Consider the following 18,875-nt stretch of genomic DNA (forward strand, 5'->3'; position numbering starts at 1 on the left):
TCTGCTTTTTTTCCGTGTGGTAGTGAAAATATCTTAGCTGTAACTCTCTTCTTTTTCTTTGAGAGAAAGATAACACAAGTTATCAAATTTTAAAAAAAAAAAACTTATATAAAAATATAAAATAATTAGACCTCAAATTTGAAACCTTGGGTGTAAATTATCAAGATCTTTGCCAAATATACTAGGTACAGTTGATCTCTATAACAATGGTGTATTTATTCTCTATTTTAAGTTTGTTTGTATGCTTCTTAAATCCTCAAACTTGAAACAATTAGGCTTCAAACTAAAAATTTCAGATATAAATTATCAAGCTCTTAGCCAATTATACTAGGTATGGTTGTTCTATGCAACAAAATTTTAAATGTGTATGTAATACATAGGGTATAAAACCAGTATGTAGGCATAATTTCTCATATTAAATGGTGCCTTTTTTTTTTCTTTATTTTGAGTTTGTTTGTACACTTCTTAACTTTAAATCCCTCAATATCAAAGAACTCTTAACCGTATTTTAAAATGGGTTGAAGCCTAGTTTGATAATATGGTAGTTTAATAATATGGTAGTTAAAAATACTTATTTTATATTTTTAAAATTCAAAAAATTTAATTTAAAAAAAAAACTTTTTTTAGTACTATAAATTACAGTAAATTTAATTTTTTTAAAAAAATTAAAACAAAGACAGCCTATTCCACGATTCCATGCTATCATTCACATCCCATCCCATCCCCCCACATGAATACATGATCCAATCCCCACATCCATTCCCGCCTAACATAACGGCCGCGACTTCCCATCACTCCCTCTCCCCCACCCACCCCCAAAAGAGACAGAGAGAGAGAGAGAGAGAGAGAGGGAGAGAGGGAGGTTAAAATAGAAAGGGCTGCTGCAACCAAGAATTCTCCGATTGGCGGCCGGCAATGTCGGCGGCGGCGGCGGTGGCGGCAGCAGCGGTAGCAGGGGCGGAGAATGTGGTGGTGGTGGCGGTGAGGGCGGAGATGGAGATGTCGAAGACGGCCCTCGCGTGGGCCCTCACCCACATCGTCCGCCCCGGCGACCTCGTCACCCTCCTCGCCGTCTTGCCCGACCGCGACGCCACCTCCGCCGCTCCAGGCTCTGGTATCGCTGCTTCTATTTTTCTATTCCTTAAACGTAAATTTTATATCCGATAAAAATGCATTACAAGTTAACCAACAATATGCGGATTATATGGAGTTTTTACTGACCTCCTTATTGTATATAGCAATTACTAGTAAATTGATCGTACACATTTAGGTTGGCGGTGGCCGAGGCGGTGGTGGGGATTCCCGAGGTTCGGCGGCGGGGAATACTGCAGGAACCGCAATCGCACGGACGACAACCGTCACCGGATCTCCGCATCCGTCTCGCAGCTGGCGCTGCAGATCGACGGACACAGTGAGGTATTAAGCTTTCGATCCATCTCAATTCGCTTATCGTCGCTTGTCTGGTTCGAACTTTCTGAATTATTCACGGTTAGTAAGTCATGTTATTTTAGAAGAAACCGCGACGGCTTTATACCGGACTTTGTTTTCATTGGCTTTGCTCTGCTTGTTGGCAGGTAAAAGTGAGGATAAAGGTGGTGGGCTCGGAGTCCGGCGCGGATATTCCGTCGTCGGCCACTGTGGCCGCCTCCGGCGGGGCCGTGGTGGCGAGGGAAGCTAAGAGAGTCGGAGCCAACTGGGTTGTACTTGACAAGTAATCTCATTTCCTAAACCCAATAACTATCTATCTTAATTTTCTACTGTAATAATTAAAAATCATACGTATATTTTACCTTAATGAAAAAAACATGTACCGTTAATGCGTTGATGTACAGTTATTACTAAAGGATCAATCTAAATTAGTAAACAGATCAACTGCCCTGATGGCAAAATATTTAGTGCTTGATATTCGAGATTTTAAATTTAAAATTTAGTTATTTTACATTTTTTACCTAAAAAATATAATAAAATAAATAGCATATTATTTTTTTTTTAAAAAATAATAAACAGTCGAATAGTGTCACGGATAGGACTTAATTAAAATGACTCTCATATTATAAAACGTATTGAATATAAATATTAAAATATTATTTTTTATACAGCTTAAGTTTTTTAAAATAAACAGTTATTTTACATAAGGTTCCGAAATCGTACGGAGAAATAGTTTTAATAATAATAAGACACGAAAGTCGATTTACACCTGCAATCGAGAATATCATATTAGATTTGATTAATATACATAATAGTAATTTAATTATAGAAATCTTTGTGAGGGGGCACAAAGCACTTTCCAAATCAAAATAATCCACACGCACATGAGACAACTTTGGATGATGGTGGAGTTAGGAAGTGGTCGTTTCGCATTGCACATGGAAGCAGCAGTACTTAATTAGTAGACGTATGTGCTGTGTACGCTATCCGTGCCATATATCTATGCTGGATTCCTTTTTCTGATCCTTTTGCTTCCTCTGATGCGTTAGGAGGGTCCCTTTATTAATTGCCACACAGTTCCGATCCATTAAGGACCACAGGAAAATGCCATAAATGAGCATGTGCCCTATACTGTACTAGTCCTTCACCACACCATCCCCAAACACAGTTATAATACTCTGTTTGCATAGCCATTTGCAGGAAAAATCCATTTTCCTAACATATATTTCACATCAGATCCATATATTTTGCTGAACTTTGATATTAAGAGTAATATGATAATTTTAATAAAAATTTATATGTTAAAATTTTCTTCTTTTTGGTATGCTACAAGATGATAAAATTTGTAATGATGTTAGTAGTTCTATATGGAATATTTGTTATAGAAAAAGACTTTCTCGAGATTCACGGAGATGAGCTGCACGAACAACCAATTAAATAAAGTTTTAATTGATTTTATGTTCGACACGTCTCGAATTTTTGAGCTGCAAGATTTTCTAACGTTATTCTACTTCGATCAACCCATGAAGTTAAGTTGGGATTATATCCAATTTTATTTAAGTTATTTGTAGTTTTATTGGGTTTTAATTACTAATATAAATTTGGTGCGGAAGATGAAAAGAAGTACTGATATATTTTGAAGACCAGAGCTTTTTCAATAGAGACATTTTTTGTATTTCATTTTGCTTATAATAAAACTTTTCGCTCTATTTTTGTCCATAGATATATATATACGCCAGCGACAAACTCACGTAAATATTTATATGCTTAATTCTTTTTTCTTAATTCTTTGGTATTTTTTTCAGACCAAGAGAATTAGATCTATTTTGCTCTTGACTTAACAATTTATATAATTAATTTTAGGAAAAACTTGAAATACCCTCTACGTGGTTTCGTACTTTCTCACTTTAGTATCCTGTGGTTTAAAATGTATCAAGTTAGTACTATGTGGTTTCACACTTTCTCACTTTAGTATCCTGTGGTTTCAAGTGTATCAATTTAATGCCTCGTGGTTTTATTTTTGTATCAATTTAGTACCTTGTGGTTTCAATTTTCTCTTTTTATTATCCATTTTGGAATATATAATTTAACGAAATATTAAACCATAGGGTACTAAAGTGAGAAAATACGAAAACACAGGGTACAAACTTAATACACTTTAAACCACATAATACTAAAGTGAGAAAGTGCGAAACCACGGAGGGATATTTGAAGTTTCCCCTTAATGTTATATAGTTTAGACATTTGGGAGGAGACCTTCTCTTGTAGCACTGAAAAACTTAATTAGGTAAAACTATACAACATATTCTTCTCCAGGAAATAAGTGCACATGTGACAACTAACTTGCATTATCACTAGCTACCTAGACTAAACAGAACCTTCTTATTGTCTTTTATTCAAGCATTAATTATAAGTCTTAGTTAAGTAGGAGAAAACACCCATAATTTTTACTCAGGTTTGGAAGCAATTATTGTTTGGAATGGATAGACTGCAGAGGACAAAATTTTGGTCCCCTTCACTACTGCACCTGACTGATTGTATCATCCAGCTATTAGGAATCCAACTTGTCCCCCCAATTAAACCCTGGTTTTATGCTCCTGGATGTTGTGGACTGTGGACCATCTGGTCCATTGTGAAATTACTGTGTGTGCAGAAATTTTGTACGTATGTTTCCGCTACTTGCGTTGCTGTTGCGAAATGCGAGCCCCATTTTCGCCGTCAATGGCGTCTTAACCGTCAGCCTGAAAAAGCTGGTTCTGGCGCCAGAGATCGAGCATTTAGTATGTCTCACAAAACGGTTCATAAACAGTCTTAATAATACTCACTCACGTCTATAATAAAAAATATAGATAAACAGTATCACATGCACTGACGGAAAAGATAACGAAAAATATCAAGTATGTAGGTTTAACTCGTCGAGCAATGGTTGCGCAGAACTAGACCGGAATTGAGTAACAATTTTTTTAAAAAAAGAATAACAGTTGAAGGTGCCAGAGAACTATTTTTTGATCACTCTACAAGTAAAGATTTGGTGTGGTTAGATGCGCTGTTTAGCTTATAATACTAGCTGAATCGCGTGGAATTATGTTAGAAAAATAAGTTAACAAAAGAAAAACAGCTACGGCACCAAATAAGACCATAAACATTTTCTTTTTGGCGTAGTCGATTAAAATTTGATACTCTCCCTGCAGAAAACTGAAGCAGGAGGAGAAGCACTGCATGGAGGAGCTGCAGTGCTGCAGCATAGTGGTGATGAAGGGCTCTCGTGCCAAAGTGCTGAGACTAAATCTGGGAGGATTAACTCAGAGTCGACCGTTCGATCACTGCGATAATCGGACGAAGCAATTGGTATCCGTACTCAGTGTCGACTCTCGCAGCGAAAGCTCTTCTTCCTGTCGTCAGGAAGCTCGTACCGACAACACTTCAAGCTCTTCTGCGGCGACAGCAGGCGCGTATGATTCTGCGGTTGCTTGCCGCAAATACAACCCACTTTTCGCGAGAAAATTTGGTTACGGCAAACTTGGGTCTATTGAGGATGTCGACGATTCGAATGACACGGCCAGTACATCTGATTCCGAGAGAAGCGAAAGAGCAGGCCCACACTCAATTCACCCCAGATTACTAATGGATCTTCCAGAGGGTCATGAAGGTGAGACTTACAAATGTACAAATGCATGGATAGTTCCCTTACTACTACAACAGTGCAATTTGATTTCTGAACACATGTTGCAGCAGCAGCAGCAGCAGCAGCAGCAGCGGCGGCAGCGGCATCGACTGCAGCAGCAGCTCGTCACCACGGAGTATTCTACATCCCCCAGAATCACGCTTTCGTAGACGAAGCCGACACTCTTCTGATCCGGCAAACCGGTTGCGTAGCTAACAAAACCCCGAAAGAGTCATCAAATGAATCGAATTCCGAGTACAACAACATCTACAGCACGGATGTTCGAGAGGCAGTCTCTCTGCACGAAAGAAGCCACCCGTGCATCCCCCCTCCTCTCTGCTCCCTGTGCCACCACAAGGCCCCCGCTTTCGGGAAGCCGATGCGACGGTTCGCGTATCGGGAGCTCGACGCGGCCACCGACAGCTTCTCGAACAAGAACCTCGTCGGAGAAGGCCCGCTGGGACGCACGTATAGAGGCGTCCTGGAGGACTCGCGGGTGGTGGTGGCCGTGAAGCGGCTCGGAGCGGTCGGCGGCTTGGGAACGGAAGATGAATTTTGCGCGGAGGTTGAGCTGATGAGCCGGGCGCAGCACCGGAATATCGTCACGCTTGTCGGGTTCTGCGCGGAGGGGGACAGGAGGGTGCTCGTCTACGAGTTCATCTGCAATGGCTCCCTCGAGCTCCATCTATTTGGTAACTACCGCCAGCCAGCTATCTGTATGACGCTGTTTGAATGCATGAATATTTTGTTCGTTCTGCTTTTTTTTTTGTTTTTGTTTTAAGAAGTCTGCATGAATCTTAAAGCCGCACAGACAACAAATAAGGAGTTGATAGAAATCATAGTGCATTGCAAATCCTAAAGGAGTCGCCCATTGTGTTTTAAGAAACTTCTATTGTAAATGTTGAATATATAAATAAAAAACACCATTCTCTTGTAGTTTAAATGTAATTAGATTTAAACGGTTGCTTCATATTATTTAACATGATATCATAGCAGGAATGTTGAATAATTTTTTTGATTTTTATATATACTGAAGGGCATGAGCAAAGGCCACCGTTGGATTGGGAAGCGAGGGTCAAGATTGCACTTGGGGTGGCCAGAGGGTTGCGTTACCTCCATGAAGACTGTAGGGTGGGGTTTGTAGTCCACAAAGACATCCATCCAAACAATATTCTCCTCACTCATGATTTTGAGCCACTGGTATTCATATACACATTCCTTTCCCTTTTTTTTTTTTCTTTATCTTTTTTATCACTATATTTTTCTTTGTTATGTGCCCCTGTTCGAATCACGCTTTAAACATAGATGGGCTTAACAAGAAAAATAGATATATATATATATATATGTTGGAGAAAATTCAAAATCTCTAAATTTCATATTTTAAAATATTAATTTAATTTATTTTTATTATTATTATTTTTTAAGCGAACGTCCGCACGCACTGTGCACGCGCGGACGTTACGCATGCTCGCGCTATTTGTCCGCATGGAATCCATGCGGACATTCATGTGGGTGCTAATTAAAAGGGCTAATTAAGAAAATGTTAACGTTGGGAATACCAACGTTAAGTTTTCTCATTCCCCTGTATATATATTTATATACACTTGTTCTACTGTTCATAGATATATGAACACCGTGGAAAAACAACAAGTGAAAAGAGGGTTTTAATTTAAGTTTTTTTATCAATTGTTTATTTACTTGATTTCTTTATCATCGGGTGTTGAAAGAGTCTCCGTCAACCTCCTTCACGATCGTGCTCGCAGGAGGAGGAATTCCGGTCGTACCTTGGGGTGTTATTTCCGGTTAATCCCGCACGTAAGGACGGAAATACGCCTTAGGGCAGTGCCTCGCACGCTTCCGGATCAATTAAATTTTTATTTGGACTTAGCGATTATCGGTAAGTTGATTTTATTAATTTTATCATAAGATTTTGTTAGATTTAAATCACAATCAGATTTCTGTGCGGTATTTGTTCCAACAATCTAAGGCGTAATTCCGATTTGATTGTGATTGAAATCTGACGAGTGCTAATCCGTATTAAATTAATTTTATATGTATATAATTTGTTAGTTAATTTGTTTGTATAATTGGCATTCAAACATAAATTTTTCGGAATTATCATTTTAACCTATAATTGCATATTATGTAATTTCTTGTTTAAATTACATTTTATTTGATGAGTATTTAAAAAAAAAAAAAAAAAAAATTGCCTTTACTTGTAGCTCTTTTGAAAATAAAAAGGTACGGACATTATGGATTTCAAAACTATATGTATATTGTTTTCACTATTTTTTTTTATATAAGTTAAAAAAAAAAAAAAAAAAATCAGTGTAACCGTATATATATATATACTGTTCCGTTGTAATATCTGTTCTTATTAGTTTAATATCTGATATATGTGGGCTACTTGCCAACCTCGATATTAAATTAATTTTTTGTGGGAGAGTATCTACCCATGATAGCTTGTTACTGGAATTTTATCATGTCGTTGCGCTGCACTGCTGTTCGAGACTAGCACACTTATGTATGTAGTTTAATTATTATTTTGCTTAAAATAGAAAGATATCGAATGTTATTTTTGTTAGACAAATTTGATTGCATGTTTGTCGTTCTAATTTAAATAAATTAGAATTAGTATTTTCAAATTCTAATTGCATATAATTTACTTGCTAATTGCATATAACTTAATTATCAATTATTATATTCTCATATCTGTTATAGGGTGTTTTAAATTTGTTTTTTTTTTAAAAAAAAGCTACTGTAAAATTATTTTTTATAGTGTACGGCTTAAAAGTTTTGCTACAGTAAAAATTCTTTGGTAAAAAAAAAAAAAAAAAGAGAAGAGAATTTGCCACAGTAAATTAAGGAGAGTTTGCTACACTAAATTTAGTTTATGTGTACGGATGCGTTCGTACCAGCATCACCTAACCTATAATACTATCTCTTAGTTGTCACTACATTTGTTACATCTAAGTATTTTATACATTGGTTATAGTATATCATTTTATTTTGCTTGTGCCATCTATTTGTTGTTGACCCAAATTCTATTAGACATGATTAAGGCCATATTTTTTAAATTCTGATATATTTCAAAACTTGTGGGGGGTACTCTTTTATCAGTTTGATAAATTTTGATATTATAATTACTCTCGTAATTTTATCCTAGTGTTCATCTTGGAAACGAATTTTGCAAATTCTAAGATTGGCAGGTAAATTATTTTGAGACATAAATTTATTAGATGGCTAACCTTTTATAATATTATTTTTTAAGTTTTTTCAGATCTGATCAGAATCTTGCAGATTGCTTGACGAAAGGCCTGAATAGGACTAAGGTCCTAGAGTCATCGAGGGGGATGGGACTTTGCCCGTAAAGGGCCTTCCTGCAGTGGGAACCCAACCTTTGTGATAGGAGATCCCTTGAAGAAGGTTCAATGTGGTAAAAACAAGCTGTCAGGTTGGCCAAGAGCACTTTCTACAAATTTTATAAAGGAGCTTTAGCTCCAATTCCATCCCTATGGTGAGTAGTGCTCTGTGTAGTGGATTAGGTTGAGCTGAGAGCTCTTAATGGGATCCAAGGCGATAATTTTCGCGAGATGTGACTCTACACACATCCCTGGAGGAAACCACCTATATAAGAGTATCCGTATGTGGCCGCGGCTATGTGAATGGGCTATACATAGAAACTCTTATGAAAAATCAAGGTACTGTGCATGGCCATTAACGCACAGACCCGCGACGGAGAATTCTATACTGTGTGTGTGATAGTTGAAGTCAGGGACAAAGGAACGTAGTTCAAGACCTGGTTCACTCCGATTCCTTCTGATGGAAACTATTTACACTAAGTGAGGTTAAGTCCTTAAAGACACCTTACCTATTGCATAGTATAAACACCCGGTGATTTATTTATTTATTAGTTTTGTTTTCGAGTTTAATTCCTATTTCGAAATTTTGAATTTTGTGGGGGATTGTTGGAGAAAATTCAAAATCTCTAAATTTCATATTTTAAAATATTAATTTAATTTATTTTTATTATTATTATTTTTTAAGCGAACGTCCGCACGCACTGTGCACGCGCGGACGTTACGCATGCTCGCGCTATTTGTCCGCATGGAATCCATGCGGACATTCATGTGGGTGCTAATTAAAAGGGCTAATTAAGAAAATGTTAACGTTGGGAATACCAACGTTAAGTTTTCTCATTCCCCTGTATATATATTTATATACACTTGTTCTACTGTTCATAGATATATGAACACCGTGGAAAAACAACAAGTGAAAAGAGGGTTTTAATTTAAGTTTTTTTATCAATTGTTTATTTACTTGATTTCTTTATCATCGGGTGTTGAAAGAGTCTCCGTCAACCTCCTTCACGATCGTGCTCGCAGGAGGAGGAATTCCGGTCGTACCTTGGGGTGTTATTTCCGGTTAATCCCGCACGTAAGGACGGAAATACGCCTTAGGGCAGTGCCTCGCACACTTCCGGATCAATTAAATTTTTATTTGGACTTAGCGATTATCGGTAAGTTGATTTTATTAATTTTATCATAAGATTTTGTTAGATTTAAATCACAATCAGATTTCTGTGCGGTATTTGTTCCAACACGAAACACATACCATGCTATATTTCTCTAGAAAAGAAAAAGGAAAATTTCCATATGCATATTTCACTTTGTACCAAACAATTCAATGAACTTTAGATTCTATAATGCTAATATATTTTCACTGAAGATCAACACTATTTGTATGCCCAAAAATAAGAATCAAGAGCTAACTGAGAGACAAAGGATAGCAGCAACAAAGAAAAGTAGACAGAGAATTCAGGATTGACATAGTTTTTGTGAATATTGAATGCACTCTCACGAGAGTCTTGCCATCAAAGTTGAACGTCAATAAACCACAATAGAAGTAATTGCTAAACGCGATTCAGAATATTTTTATTATTCTCCTGAGGCGACAAGTCCACATTTATTATTTAATTTTAAGAGAAAAATACTAAGCCTATTATAGAGATATTCAAAAGGTTGTGAAAGTTCAATTGCTTAATACTTAAGATGCACCAACAAAAGCGGGAAAAAAAACAAAAAAAAATACAGCACACATTACTTGCACAGTTGGTTGTACTTCCGTTGCTAATAAATATTCGAACAGTAATAAAGCGGGCAAAGCGAAGAGGTTTTCATCTAACAACGCGGCTTTAAACCCACTCCCGCGACTTGTCCCAAGTCAACTGCTCCCCACTCCCATTATTTAATACACATCCCCAATTTTGGTTGCGCCTCGCGACTTTTCTCCCGTAACGACCGGTCACTTTACCACTGTACTACCCAGCGTGTGGGACAGCGCGAGAAAAGCTCCATTATGTATGCAATTAACGCTATTATTATTGTTGTAGCTACAAAGATGAGGGGAGTGCGGAATGGTCATTGAAAGCGTATACTTACCTGGGTGTGATCGCGTCCGCTGTAATTGATTCGATATTATCTCAGAGGGCGGAAAGTAGTGGAGTGGTGCCTGAAAGTACCAGGAGAGAGAGAGAGAGAGAGAGAGAGAGAGAGAGAAGAGAGGGCAACGAAGAAGCTGCAAAAAGGCCATTACGCGGACTTGAATCCGGCGCTCTGAAATCCAGTTTAATCCGATCCTTCGAGATCCGCTTCTTTCATTCACCCACCCACCTCCGCAGAGGGCGCCCAAAAAGTGGTGGTGGTGGTGGTACTTAGCACTCGATCGCCGTTGTACGGAGCGAGGGCGGAATCGCTTTTGTGGATGGCCGTTGAGGAGGAGGGGAAGGGGTGGGGGCTGTGTCGGATTCCCTTCTGGGGCGGAGGCGGAGGCGGAGGAGCAGGGGGGAGGAGGGGAGGAGGGGGCTCCTCGTCGTCGTCGAACGCGTCGTCGGCGAGCTTGACGCACCACCGCCGGGGGCCGGTGGAGGGCGGCGGTGGCGTCGTCGTCGCCGACGCGGAGGCGCGCCGACCCGGCGGGGGGAGCTCCGTTGTGTCGGTGGCGCGGTCGCTGATCCCCGCGAGGCGTCGCCTACGGCTCGATCCCCCCGCCAAACTCTACTTCCCATGTAAGGGCTCGATTCCCTCCTCTCCTTCTTCTTCCTTTTCTTCTAATCCTCTTTCAATTTGTGGGTGTGTCGGGTTCCTCATCATCATCTCAATTGGGGTTTCAATTTGTGGGTGTGTTGGGCTCCTCCTCATCAACTCAACTGGGGTGGAAAAGGGGATCTTTTTTTGGGATCTTCGATTTGGTGGTTTGATGATCCGGATGTGTTGAATTATGCCATCTTCTTACGTAACTGAAGCTCCTATTTAATTTGAGGCGTGATTTTAGTTTCCTTTGAAGAGGGAATCCTTCTTTCTTCGACTGATTTGTCTTTTATGGAGGATTGATATTTCTGAATTTGGAAGTTTGGGATCTATTTATGTTTTATTAATTTGTAGTGCTGTGCTCTCTCTTTTCCACGTCTTTCTTAGTAAAGTAACGAGGTACGTCACTGAAAACGTTGTTATGATCATGATTTTATGAATTTGATGTGAATTTGCTCCTATTTATGATACTTATTTCCATAGTTAACTGAAATTAGTTGATATGGACTTCTTTTGGTTAAGGAGAGCCAGTTCCTTTTGTGATTCTTGATAAGTTCTCTTCTTGTGCTTAGTCCCTTGCTAAAGTTGTAATTTTGCATCACTTCACCTGCGAACAGAAGCTGTAAGCAACTTCGCATAGTAGGTGTTATCTATTTACTGATTTAGATAACTAATCTGGGCCAGTCCAAACCAAAATCTTACTTTTCCCTTCCACTCTTAAAAGTTTTTTTTTTGTTGTTGTTGTTGTTGTTGTTGTTGTTGTTGTTGTCTATTTATGTGAATCCTTTCTACAAATGATCGAAATGCTTGTAGTTCTGCAGGTGTGTTAGAAGCGGCAATCATTTAGTGGCTATAATCCGATGAATTACTGCTAACTTGATGGGTGCCATGTTTTTGTTATACTGTTTTTATAAGGAGAGAGATTATGTCCATTTGAACTTTATTATTTCAGTAGCATTAATCCTCTTATGGGTTTATGTTGGGTTTATGTTGATTTCAGAGTTAGAGAAGTATTGGGTCGCCTTGGGTTTATGTTGATTTCTGTTCATTTTCTTGGTTGCTGTTATTAGCAACTTCTTGCAAATAGTTGCAATAACTGCTTCTCTTATTAATTAATTTTATTTATGGGTTTCACCTTGTGCTATTTTGCTTGTAATCATTTTTCAAGATTAACCTGGTGTTAGTTCTCAATCTTATTTGCTTCCTTTTGTTTTAATTTCATGGTGAAGATGAACCTGGCAAACAGGTCAGAAGTGCTGTGAGGATAAAGAATACTAGCAAGTCCTATGTTGCATTCAAGGTGACTATATAAATACTATTTAATAACTCTTATCTGTTCATTGATTTCTGGAAGTTGAAGACTTTGGCAGTGGTGGCCGATGTTGCTGAGTAAATTTAGTAAATTTCTCGGTTGCCGACGATCAAATTCATATTACAACAAGCTGCTTTGACTTACTGCTTGTTTTCTGGCAATTTACTAGCTATTTCTGAAAGCTGATTACTTTATTGTTGTTATTTCTCCTTTAACCTATAAGCCTTACTGAAAAATGACTTGCGGTGCAATTTTTAGTTCCAAACAACTGCACCAAAGAGCTGTTTTATGCGTCCTCCTGGTGGTGTACTCTCTCCTGGCGAGAGTATTGTTGCAACTGGTACAGTATTTTCTGTCATTGTTTATTCTTTGTGGAGAATCTGTGGAAAGAGAATTTAGATTATTATTTGATTTGTAGTCTTTTGGACAATAAATCATGACTCACTTATTCCTTTTAATGCAGTTTTCAAATTTGTGGAGCATCCGGAGAACAATGAGAAGCCAATGGATCAGAAGTGTAAGGTTAAGTTTAAGATTATTAGCCTGAAAGTGAAAGGACCTATGGAGTATGTACCAGAGTTGGTGAGCCCTCTTTTTGTTGCTAATTTAAACTATTTGAAGTTATGGTTCATTGTAATCTGTTAGATACTGGTTGTTTAGCTATTTGTTTTTGCACGCTAGTGGGGACTCTTGTTGCTAATTAAAACTCTTTGAAGTTATGGGTCGTTGTAATCTGTTAGATACTGGTTCTTTTAGCAATTTGTTTTTACATGTTAGTGGCATATCGCCTGTGGGTAATCAATTAGTTTATAGGATTGGTTAATTTTGAATTGATATAGCTTAACAGGTTATTTTCCGTGTACATACATTTGACATTGTTACTCTTTAACTTCATGCTGACTTTAACCTGTTGTGCCAGTAACAGAAATATTATTTGTAGTTAGGATATGCTACATTTTGATCCTTTACTCGTCGGCATGTTTATTTGAAATGTTTGAAGCTTTGACTGGTGGATAGATGATATGGATACACTTTGATGCATAGCGTGAAAATGCCTGCCTATATTGGGTTATAAAACTCAGCCTTATTTATGAATAGCAGTTCCTGCCTTGTATAAAATCGTTTCAGCCGTATTATAAACCATTTGATTTGGCATTTCATGCACACTCTTATGTTGATTCGTGCCAATTATGTATCTCTACTACAGTTTGATGAGCAGAAAGATCAAGTTGCTGTTGAGCAAATTCTGCGAGTTGTATTCTTGGATGTGGATCGTCCAAGTCCTGTAAGTCATAATTACTCAGCATTTATTTCTTTTTCAATAGCCATATTTGATCTGGATTGTCTGTTGGCTAGTGCAAATCCATCTGAGTAACAAAATTGTCATGTAATGGAGCTTCAATTTGGTTTAGTGAAAACAGAAAATCACATGGCATGCATATCCAGATATATATTTGTTGGGATAAATATATTTTCATATCCTTCTTGGTCTTTCAAACGCTCTTTAGGAACTTTATTTTCCTTTTGTAACATGCAATAGTAGAAAGATTTAGTTATCTTGGATTTTGTCTTAGAAACCTATATTAATTTACCCTATATATTGCTAAGGTTGAACATTTACATAATTTTGTGATCAGTTACAAGTTTCTAGTTGTATTACTTGGAACTTTACTTGTCATATGAGGATATTCTGCATTAGCAGGATCCATCCGCATTTTTCTTTTTCTAGTTCAGTATCCAATTCGAATTAAGCATTTTTTATTCCAAAATAATTCAAAAATAAAGTAGATTTGTTATGGATCTCATAGTAAGACTTATGAAGATCTTTTCCTGGCAGCTTAAATGACCTTGAAACTCTAGTATATTACTTAGCCTATGAAATCAACGCGGCTAGGTTAAAATATACAACACTGACCTTATGTCGTGATTGTGTGGTTGAAGCAAATGGATAAACTAAAGCGCCAACTTGCTGAGGCGGACGCAGCCCTAGAGGCACGCAAGAAACCTCCAGAAGACACTGGTTCTCGAATTGTTGGTGAAGGTCTTGTAATTGATGAATGGGTAAACTCGATACTTCTTTAGACACTTATTTATACTCCTTTTCATGTTTAACCCCTCCGCACTAATATACTTTCCCCCCTCTCTCCTCAATTCATTCTCAGAAAGAACGAAGGGAAAGATATCTTGCCAGGCAGCAGGTTGAAGGGGTTGTTGATTCAGTGTAGAGTGCAGTCTGCTTTTGTTGTAAACTTTGTATCCTCTGTGTGCGGAGTAAGATGAGTTAGTCATGCAAAATGGTGGAAAAGGAAAAGAAGAAAACGAAATATTTGCCGCCCTTCCATCTTTATTTCAGGCTGGTTAGGTTGTTTCTTTTAAGGTTCGGTTTGGCAACAATAATGGGAATATTCTACTGTCATGAGCTGTTGAGATTTGTTTCACTTGATTTACACGAATGTTCATGTAGATAATGGATTTTTGCATATTTCCAATAAACATAGAAATGTTGTTAAATTTCTGGAACCACGTGCGCTGTTATAATTTATGTTTGTCACACCAAAACAAATGTTTGCTTAGGTTCTATTTTTGAGTAGGGGTGGAACTGGGCCGGGCTTGGGTCGGGTATTACTATGCCCAAGCCCGGCCCAAAAAAAAATGTTGGGCTTCGGGTCGGGCTTTTACCTAATTTTTTAAAAAAATTAAGGCCCGGCCCAAGCCCAATGCCCAATACCCATCGGGTTTTGTGGAGGCCCATTTTATGCATTTATCATATAATATATAAATGCTTTTATTTGTATAAAATTAAAATAAAATACCTATTTTTAGTTTGATCACATCAAATAAATTAGTATCTAATATTAAATATATCCTAATAATATGAACGAAATATTTTGTTAATATATAATATATCCTCATATATATATATATAAGTATATACCATTAATAACACATATACTATATATGATATATTATATAATTTATTCTTTTTATAAATAAATATTATATATATATAATTAAATATTTTATTTTAATAATTAATATATCGGGCTTTTGGGCCAGGCTCGGGCCGGGCTTGGACATGCCCAAATAAGCCTAAAATTTTTTCGGGCCTAAATTTTGAAGCCCGGCCGGAACCCAAAGTTAAATTTTTAATACCCAAAGCCCGGCCCAAACATGGCCCATCGAGATGGGCCTTGTTTAGGCCCGGGCCCAGTTCCACCCCTAGCCGCAAGGTCCGCGACCCGCGACCCGCGTGCGAGAGCTCGAGCTCGCGAGCTGTGAGGCCCACGAGGCCCGTGACCAGCGCCAGCGCGAGCGCGCTCAGGCTCGCGCTCGCGAGCCGTGAGGCCGCGTCTTTTTGGCGAATAATTCGGCTCGCGAATTATTCGCGAATTCGTATTTTTACCCAAAAATACGCGTTTTTTTCCGAATTTTTTGAAAAAATACGAATTCGTCCGTTTAATTCGTTTTTTCAAAAATTCGTGAATAATTCACGAATTAACTATATATATATTAATTATAATAATTTACTGTAATAATAATACCTTTCCACCGTATCGCACGGGCCGTTAACTAGTTATTATAACATTATTTAGAGATTAAAATAGTTAGAAACAGTTTCTGTCAAAAAAAAAGGAAAAAGAAAAAAGAAAAAAAAGAGAGAGTTAGAAACAGTTAAGTGATTGGTATTTATTTATTATTTTTTTAAGAGAGATAGGTAGCACACTATCCGTTTCGTTTATTTTATTTAAAAATAAACTTAGCTGGAAATGTGAATAAACTAGAATTCGAACTTAGGTCTCGAATACCAACCACCAAACCCTTTTGTCATTTGCGCTAGGAACAGTCGGTGTGATCGGTATTTATTGAAGCTGTTACTTGGTTGGCAAGTAAAGCAAATAGGAAAACATCAAATTTCGCTTGTAGGGAGAGATTTTCGCTTGTGGGGAGACATTTTTCATTTTTGTCAATGTTTTTGTCACCCAAAATTGTCAAAATAAGCGAATGAAAAAGCAAATAGGAACGGCGGTGTGATAATCATCAAGTCTTTTTGTCACCTGCGTTAGGGACGGTCGGTGTGATTTGTATTTATTGAAGCTGTTGCTTGGTGGGCAAGTAAAGCAAATAGGAAAACACCAAATTTCGCTTGTGGGGAGATACTTTTCATTTTTGTCAATGTTTTTGTCACCCAAAATTTTCAAAATAAGCGAATGAAAACGTTGATCGTTGACCATTGACTGTAGTTCCAAGTGTCACTCTCCAAGTCTCAAAGCTCAGCACTACAATAAAAGCGGTCTATAGCGACATTTTTAAATGTAGGTACATGTTAAAAAAGTGCTGCTAGCTAAAATTACCGACATTTTTAAAAAGTGTTGCTATATGTGGGGTCGCTAGGTATATAGTGACAGTTAAAGTGCGTCGCTATAATCTAAAAGAGTGTTGCTAATTTACCAACACTTATTTAAGCATTTAGCAACCGCCGAAACTCTATCTTGTTGACTGCGGTGGCGGAGGAGGACGACAGGAAAGGCTCTTCGTCTAGAATTTCAGTGGATTGAGTGAAGAGAGAAGAAAAGATGTAATTGATTTTTCTTTTTTTTTTACTTTTCTGTTTACAATCGGGTCTAATGGACTGGGTGTGGTGGGTTGAGTAGAGTAATCTTTTATTTTTGGTTGGATTGGGCTTTATATTTAGGCATAAGTAGATATTTTTTTAAGTTTTAGCATAAATGGGACACTTACTCAAAAGTGTCCCAAACATGTGTCCCTATAACCTAATTCTGTTGTAGTGCAGGTAGCATCCAACCATGTATGCTTTGATAAATCTATTCGCAAAAGCGTTAATATGTTTAATTTATTACAATTTTCTCATTAGTTCTCTNATTCTCTCTCTCTCTCTCTCTCTATATATATATATATATATATATATATATATATATTCTGTAGATTATTTCTTATTTATTTTCTAGGTTCATCGTGTATTACAATTAGTGATGCATCTGGTTCTTATTTGAAGCTCGGAGGCTTTAACATCAGTTCGTGGGAAGCGGAAAAATCTCCTTCCATGGATTCTTACCTCACCAGAACTTTTGGGTAAATAAATACCTTTCGCTGTACATTTTCTGACGAACAAATAAAAATTTTTTAGAGGTTACTAATTAGAATCTCGGGATATAAATCATCGGATAGCACTGAATATTATTTTAAAATCTATTAATAAGATACTTGCTCTAAAACTCCCAAAGAGAGTTATCCTATCGTTTAGAGCTGAGTATATGAGACTCGTCTCGCCAAATTTCTGGTTTTTTGCAAAGTTGTGTGGAAATTTAAGTTTTGATAGTTTATACTGCTACGTGCAGGTATCTGGCACCCGAATACATGGAAAACGGAGCTGTGACGGAAAAGTGTGACGTTTATGCATACGGAGTGGTACTACTACAGTTGATAACGGGCCGCAGAGCCATGGACCGAGCCCGGCCCAAAGGCCAACAGCTGCTTGTCGAATGGGCCCGGCCCCTCCTGTTTTTGGCGTCCGGGGAGGTCCGGACGGCCGCCGTCGACCGGTTCCTAGACTCGCGACTCGACAAGAACCGAATCCGGTTCATGTCGCGGCAGCTCACGGCCATGGCCCACGCCGCTTCGCTATGCCTGAGGCGTGATCCCGACACTAGACCCACTATGTCCAAGGTGATGCACTACTCCCTCCTCGTCTAACGAGACTAGTCACGCGTTTGGATTGGCGGTAGTGTTAGAATTCGACTGTTAGTGAAAGTTGAAATATTAGTTATACTCTGTTTAGTAATGCGTTACGTTTAAAAGTAATCCCTCTGTCTCAACTTTTTTTCGTTCAATTATTTAAGCAGATACTGCGAGTGCTGGAGGGATCGGATGGTGTGGTCGAACCCAAGCTAGGGTTTGGTTTCGAGTCGGAGTCCGTCCGTAGCCAAAGTAGCCGCATGAGCCATCGAGTCAACATGTTGCTGCACCGTGACAACATGCTACGTTTTGGTGGGAGCTTCTCTAATCGGATTCCTGATGAAGCTGTTCTTAATGCTATTTATGCTGAGAGAAATTGGTCCTACTTTCATTGATAATTAAATTTTAAAAAAAATAGAATTTTCCTTTCTTTCATTCAAATTCCTTGTCCAAAATGTTCTTGTGTTGAGCTTCTTTGAGTAGCATATACGCATATTGGTTAATACGTGCAAAACTTAACAGAATTATGAACTATTTTGAGTTAGCTATGTAATCTTTCACAATTTTGATTTTCACTTTTTAATCTTTCAATTTGTTTGATTTGAGTCATTTGATAGTATTTTGACTTTAAAATTTAAATTAATTATTTATTTCGATGAATTTATAGTTGCGGCAATTGCATCAAGTG

At 37.9% G+C, this 18,875-nt stretch overlaps 2 protein-coding genes across 4 annotated transcripts; both read left to right on the plus strand.

The window, feature by feature from the left end:
• On the plus strand, positions 734-18,728 carry LOC109718293 (inactive protein kinase SELMODRAFT_444075-like). 3 transcript variants are annotated; one of them, XM_020244462.1, is made up of 9 exons: positions 734-1,114; positions 1,271-1,416; positions 1,575-1,711; positions 4,620-5,077; positions 5,170-5,784; positions 6,129-6,292; positions 17,508-17,584; positions 17,851-18,178; positions 18,355-18,728. In XM_020244462.1, exons 1-9 carry the CDS (start codon positions 916-918, stop codon positions 18,580-18,582), a joined length of 2,352 nt encoding a protein of 783 aa, XP_020100051.1. In that variant the 5' UTR covers positions 734-915; the 3' UTR covers positions 18,583-18,728. The 3 variants fall into 3 exon arrangements, with proteins under 3 accessions (XP_020100051.1, XP_020100049.1, XP_020100050.1); XM_020244460.1 differs by having other exon boundaries at positions 735-1,114; positions 5,161-5,784; XM_020244461.1 differs by having other exon boundaries at positions 735-1,114; positions 5,164-5,784.
• On the plus strand, positions 10,488-15,013 carry LOC109718295 (vesicle-associated protein 4-1-like). The gene is made up of 7 exons (XM_020244463.1): positions 10,488-11,159; positions 12,411-12,481; positions 12,752-12,833; positions 12,957-13,075; positions 13,701-13,778; positions 14,435-14,554; positions 14,656-15,013. The coding sequence occupies exons 1-7, from the start codon at positions 10,856-10,858 to the stop codon at positions 14,716-14,718; spliced, it is 837 nt and encodes a 278-aa protein (XP_020100052.1). The 5' UTR covers positions 10,488-10,855; the 3' UTR covers positions 14,719-15,013.

Source organism: Ananas comosus, linkage group 12 (genome assembly GCF_001540865.1).
Source record: "Ananas comosus cultivar F153 linkage group 12, ASM154086v1, whole genome shotgun sequence".
Taxonomy (NCBI): domain Eukaryota; kingdom Viridiplantae; phylum Streptophyta; class Magnoliopsida; order Poales; family Bromeliaceae; genus Ananas; species Ananas comosus.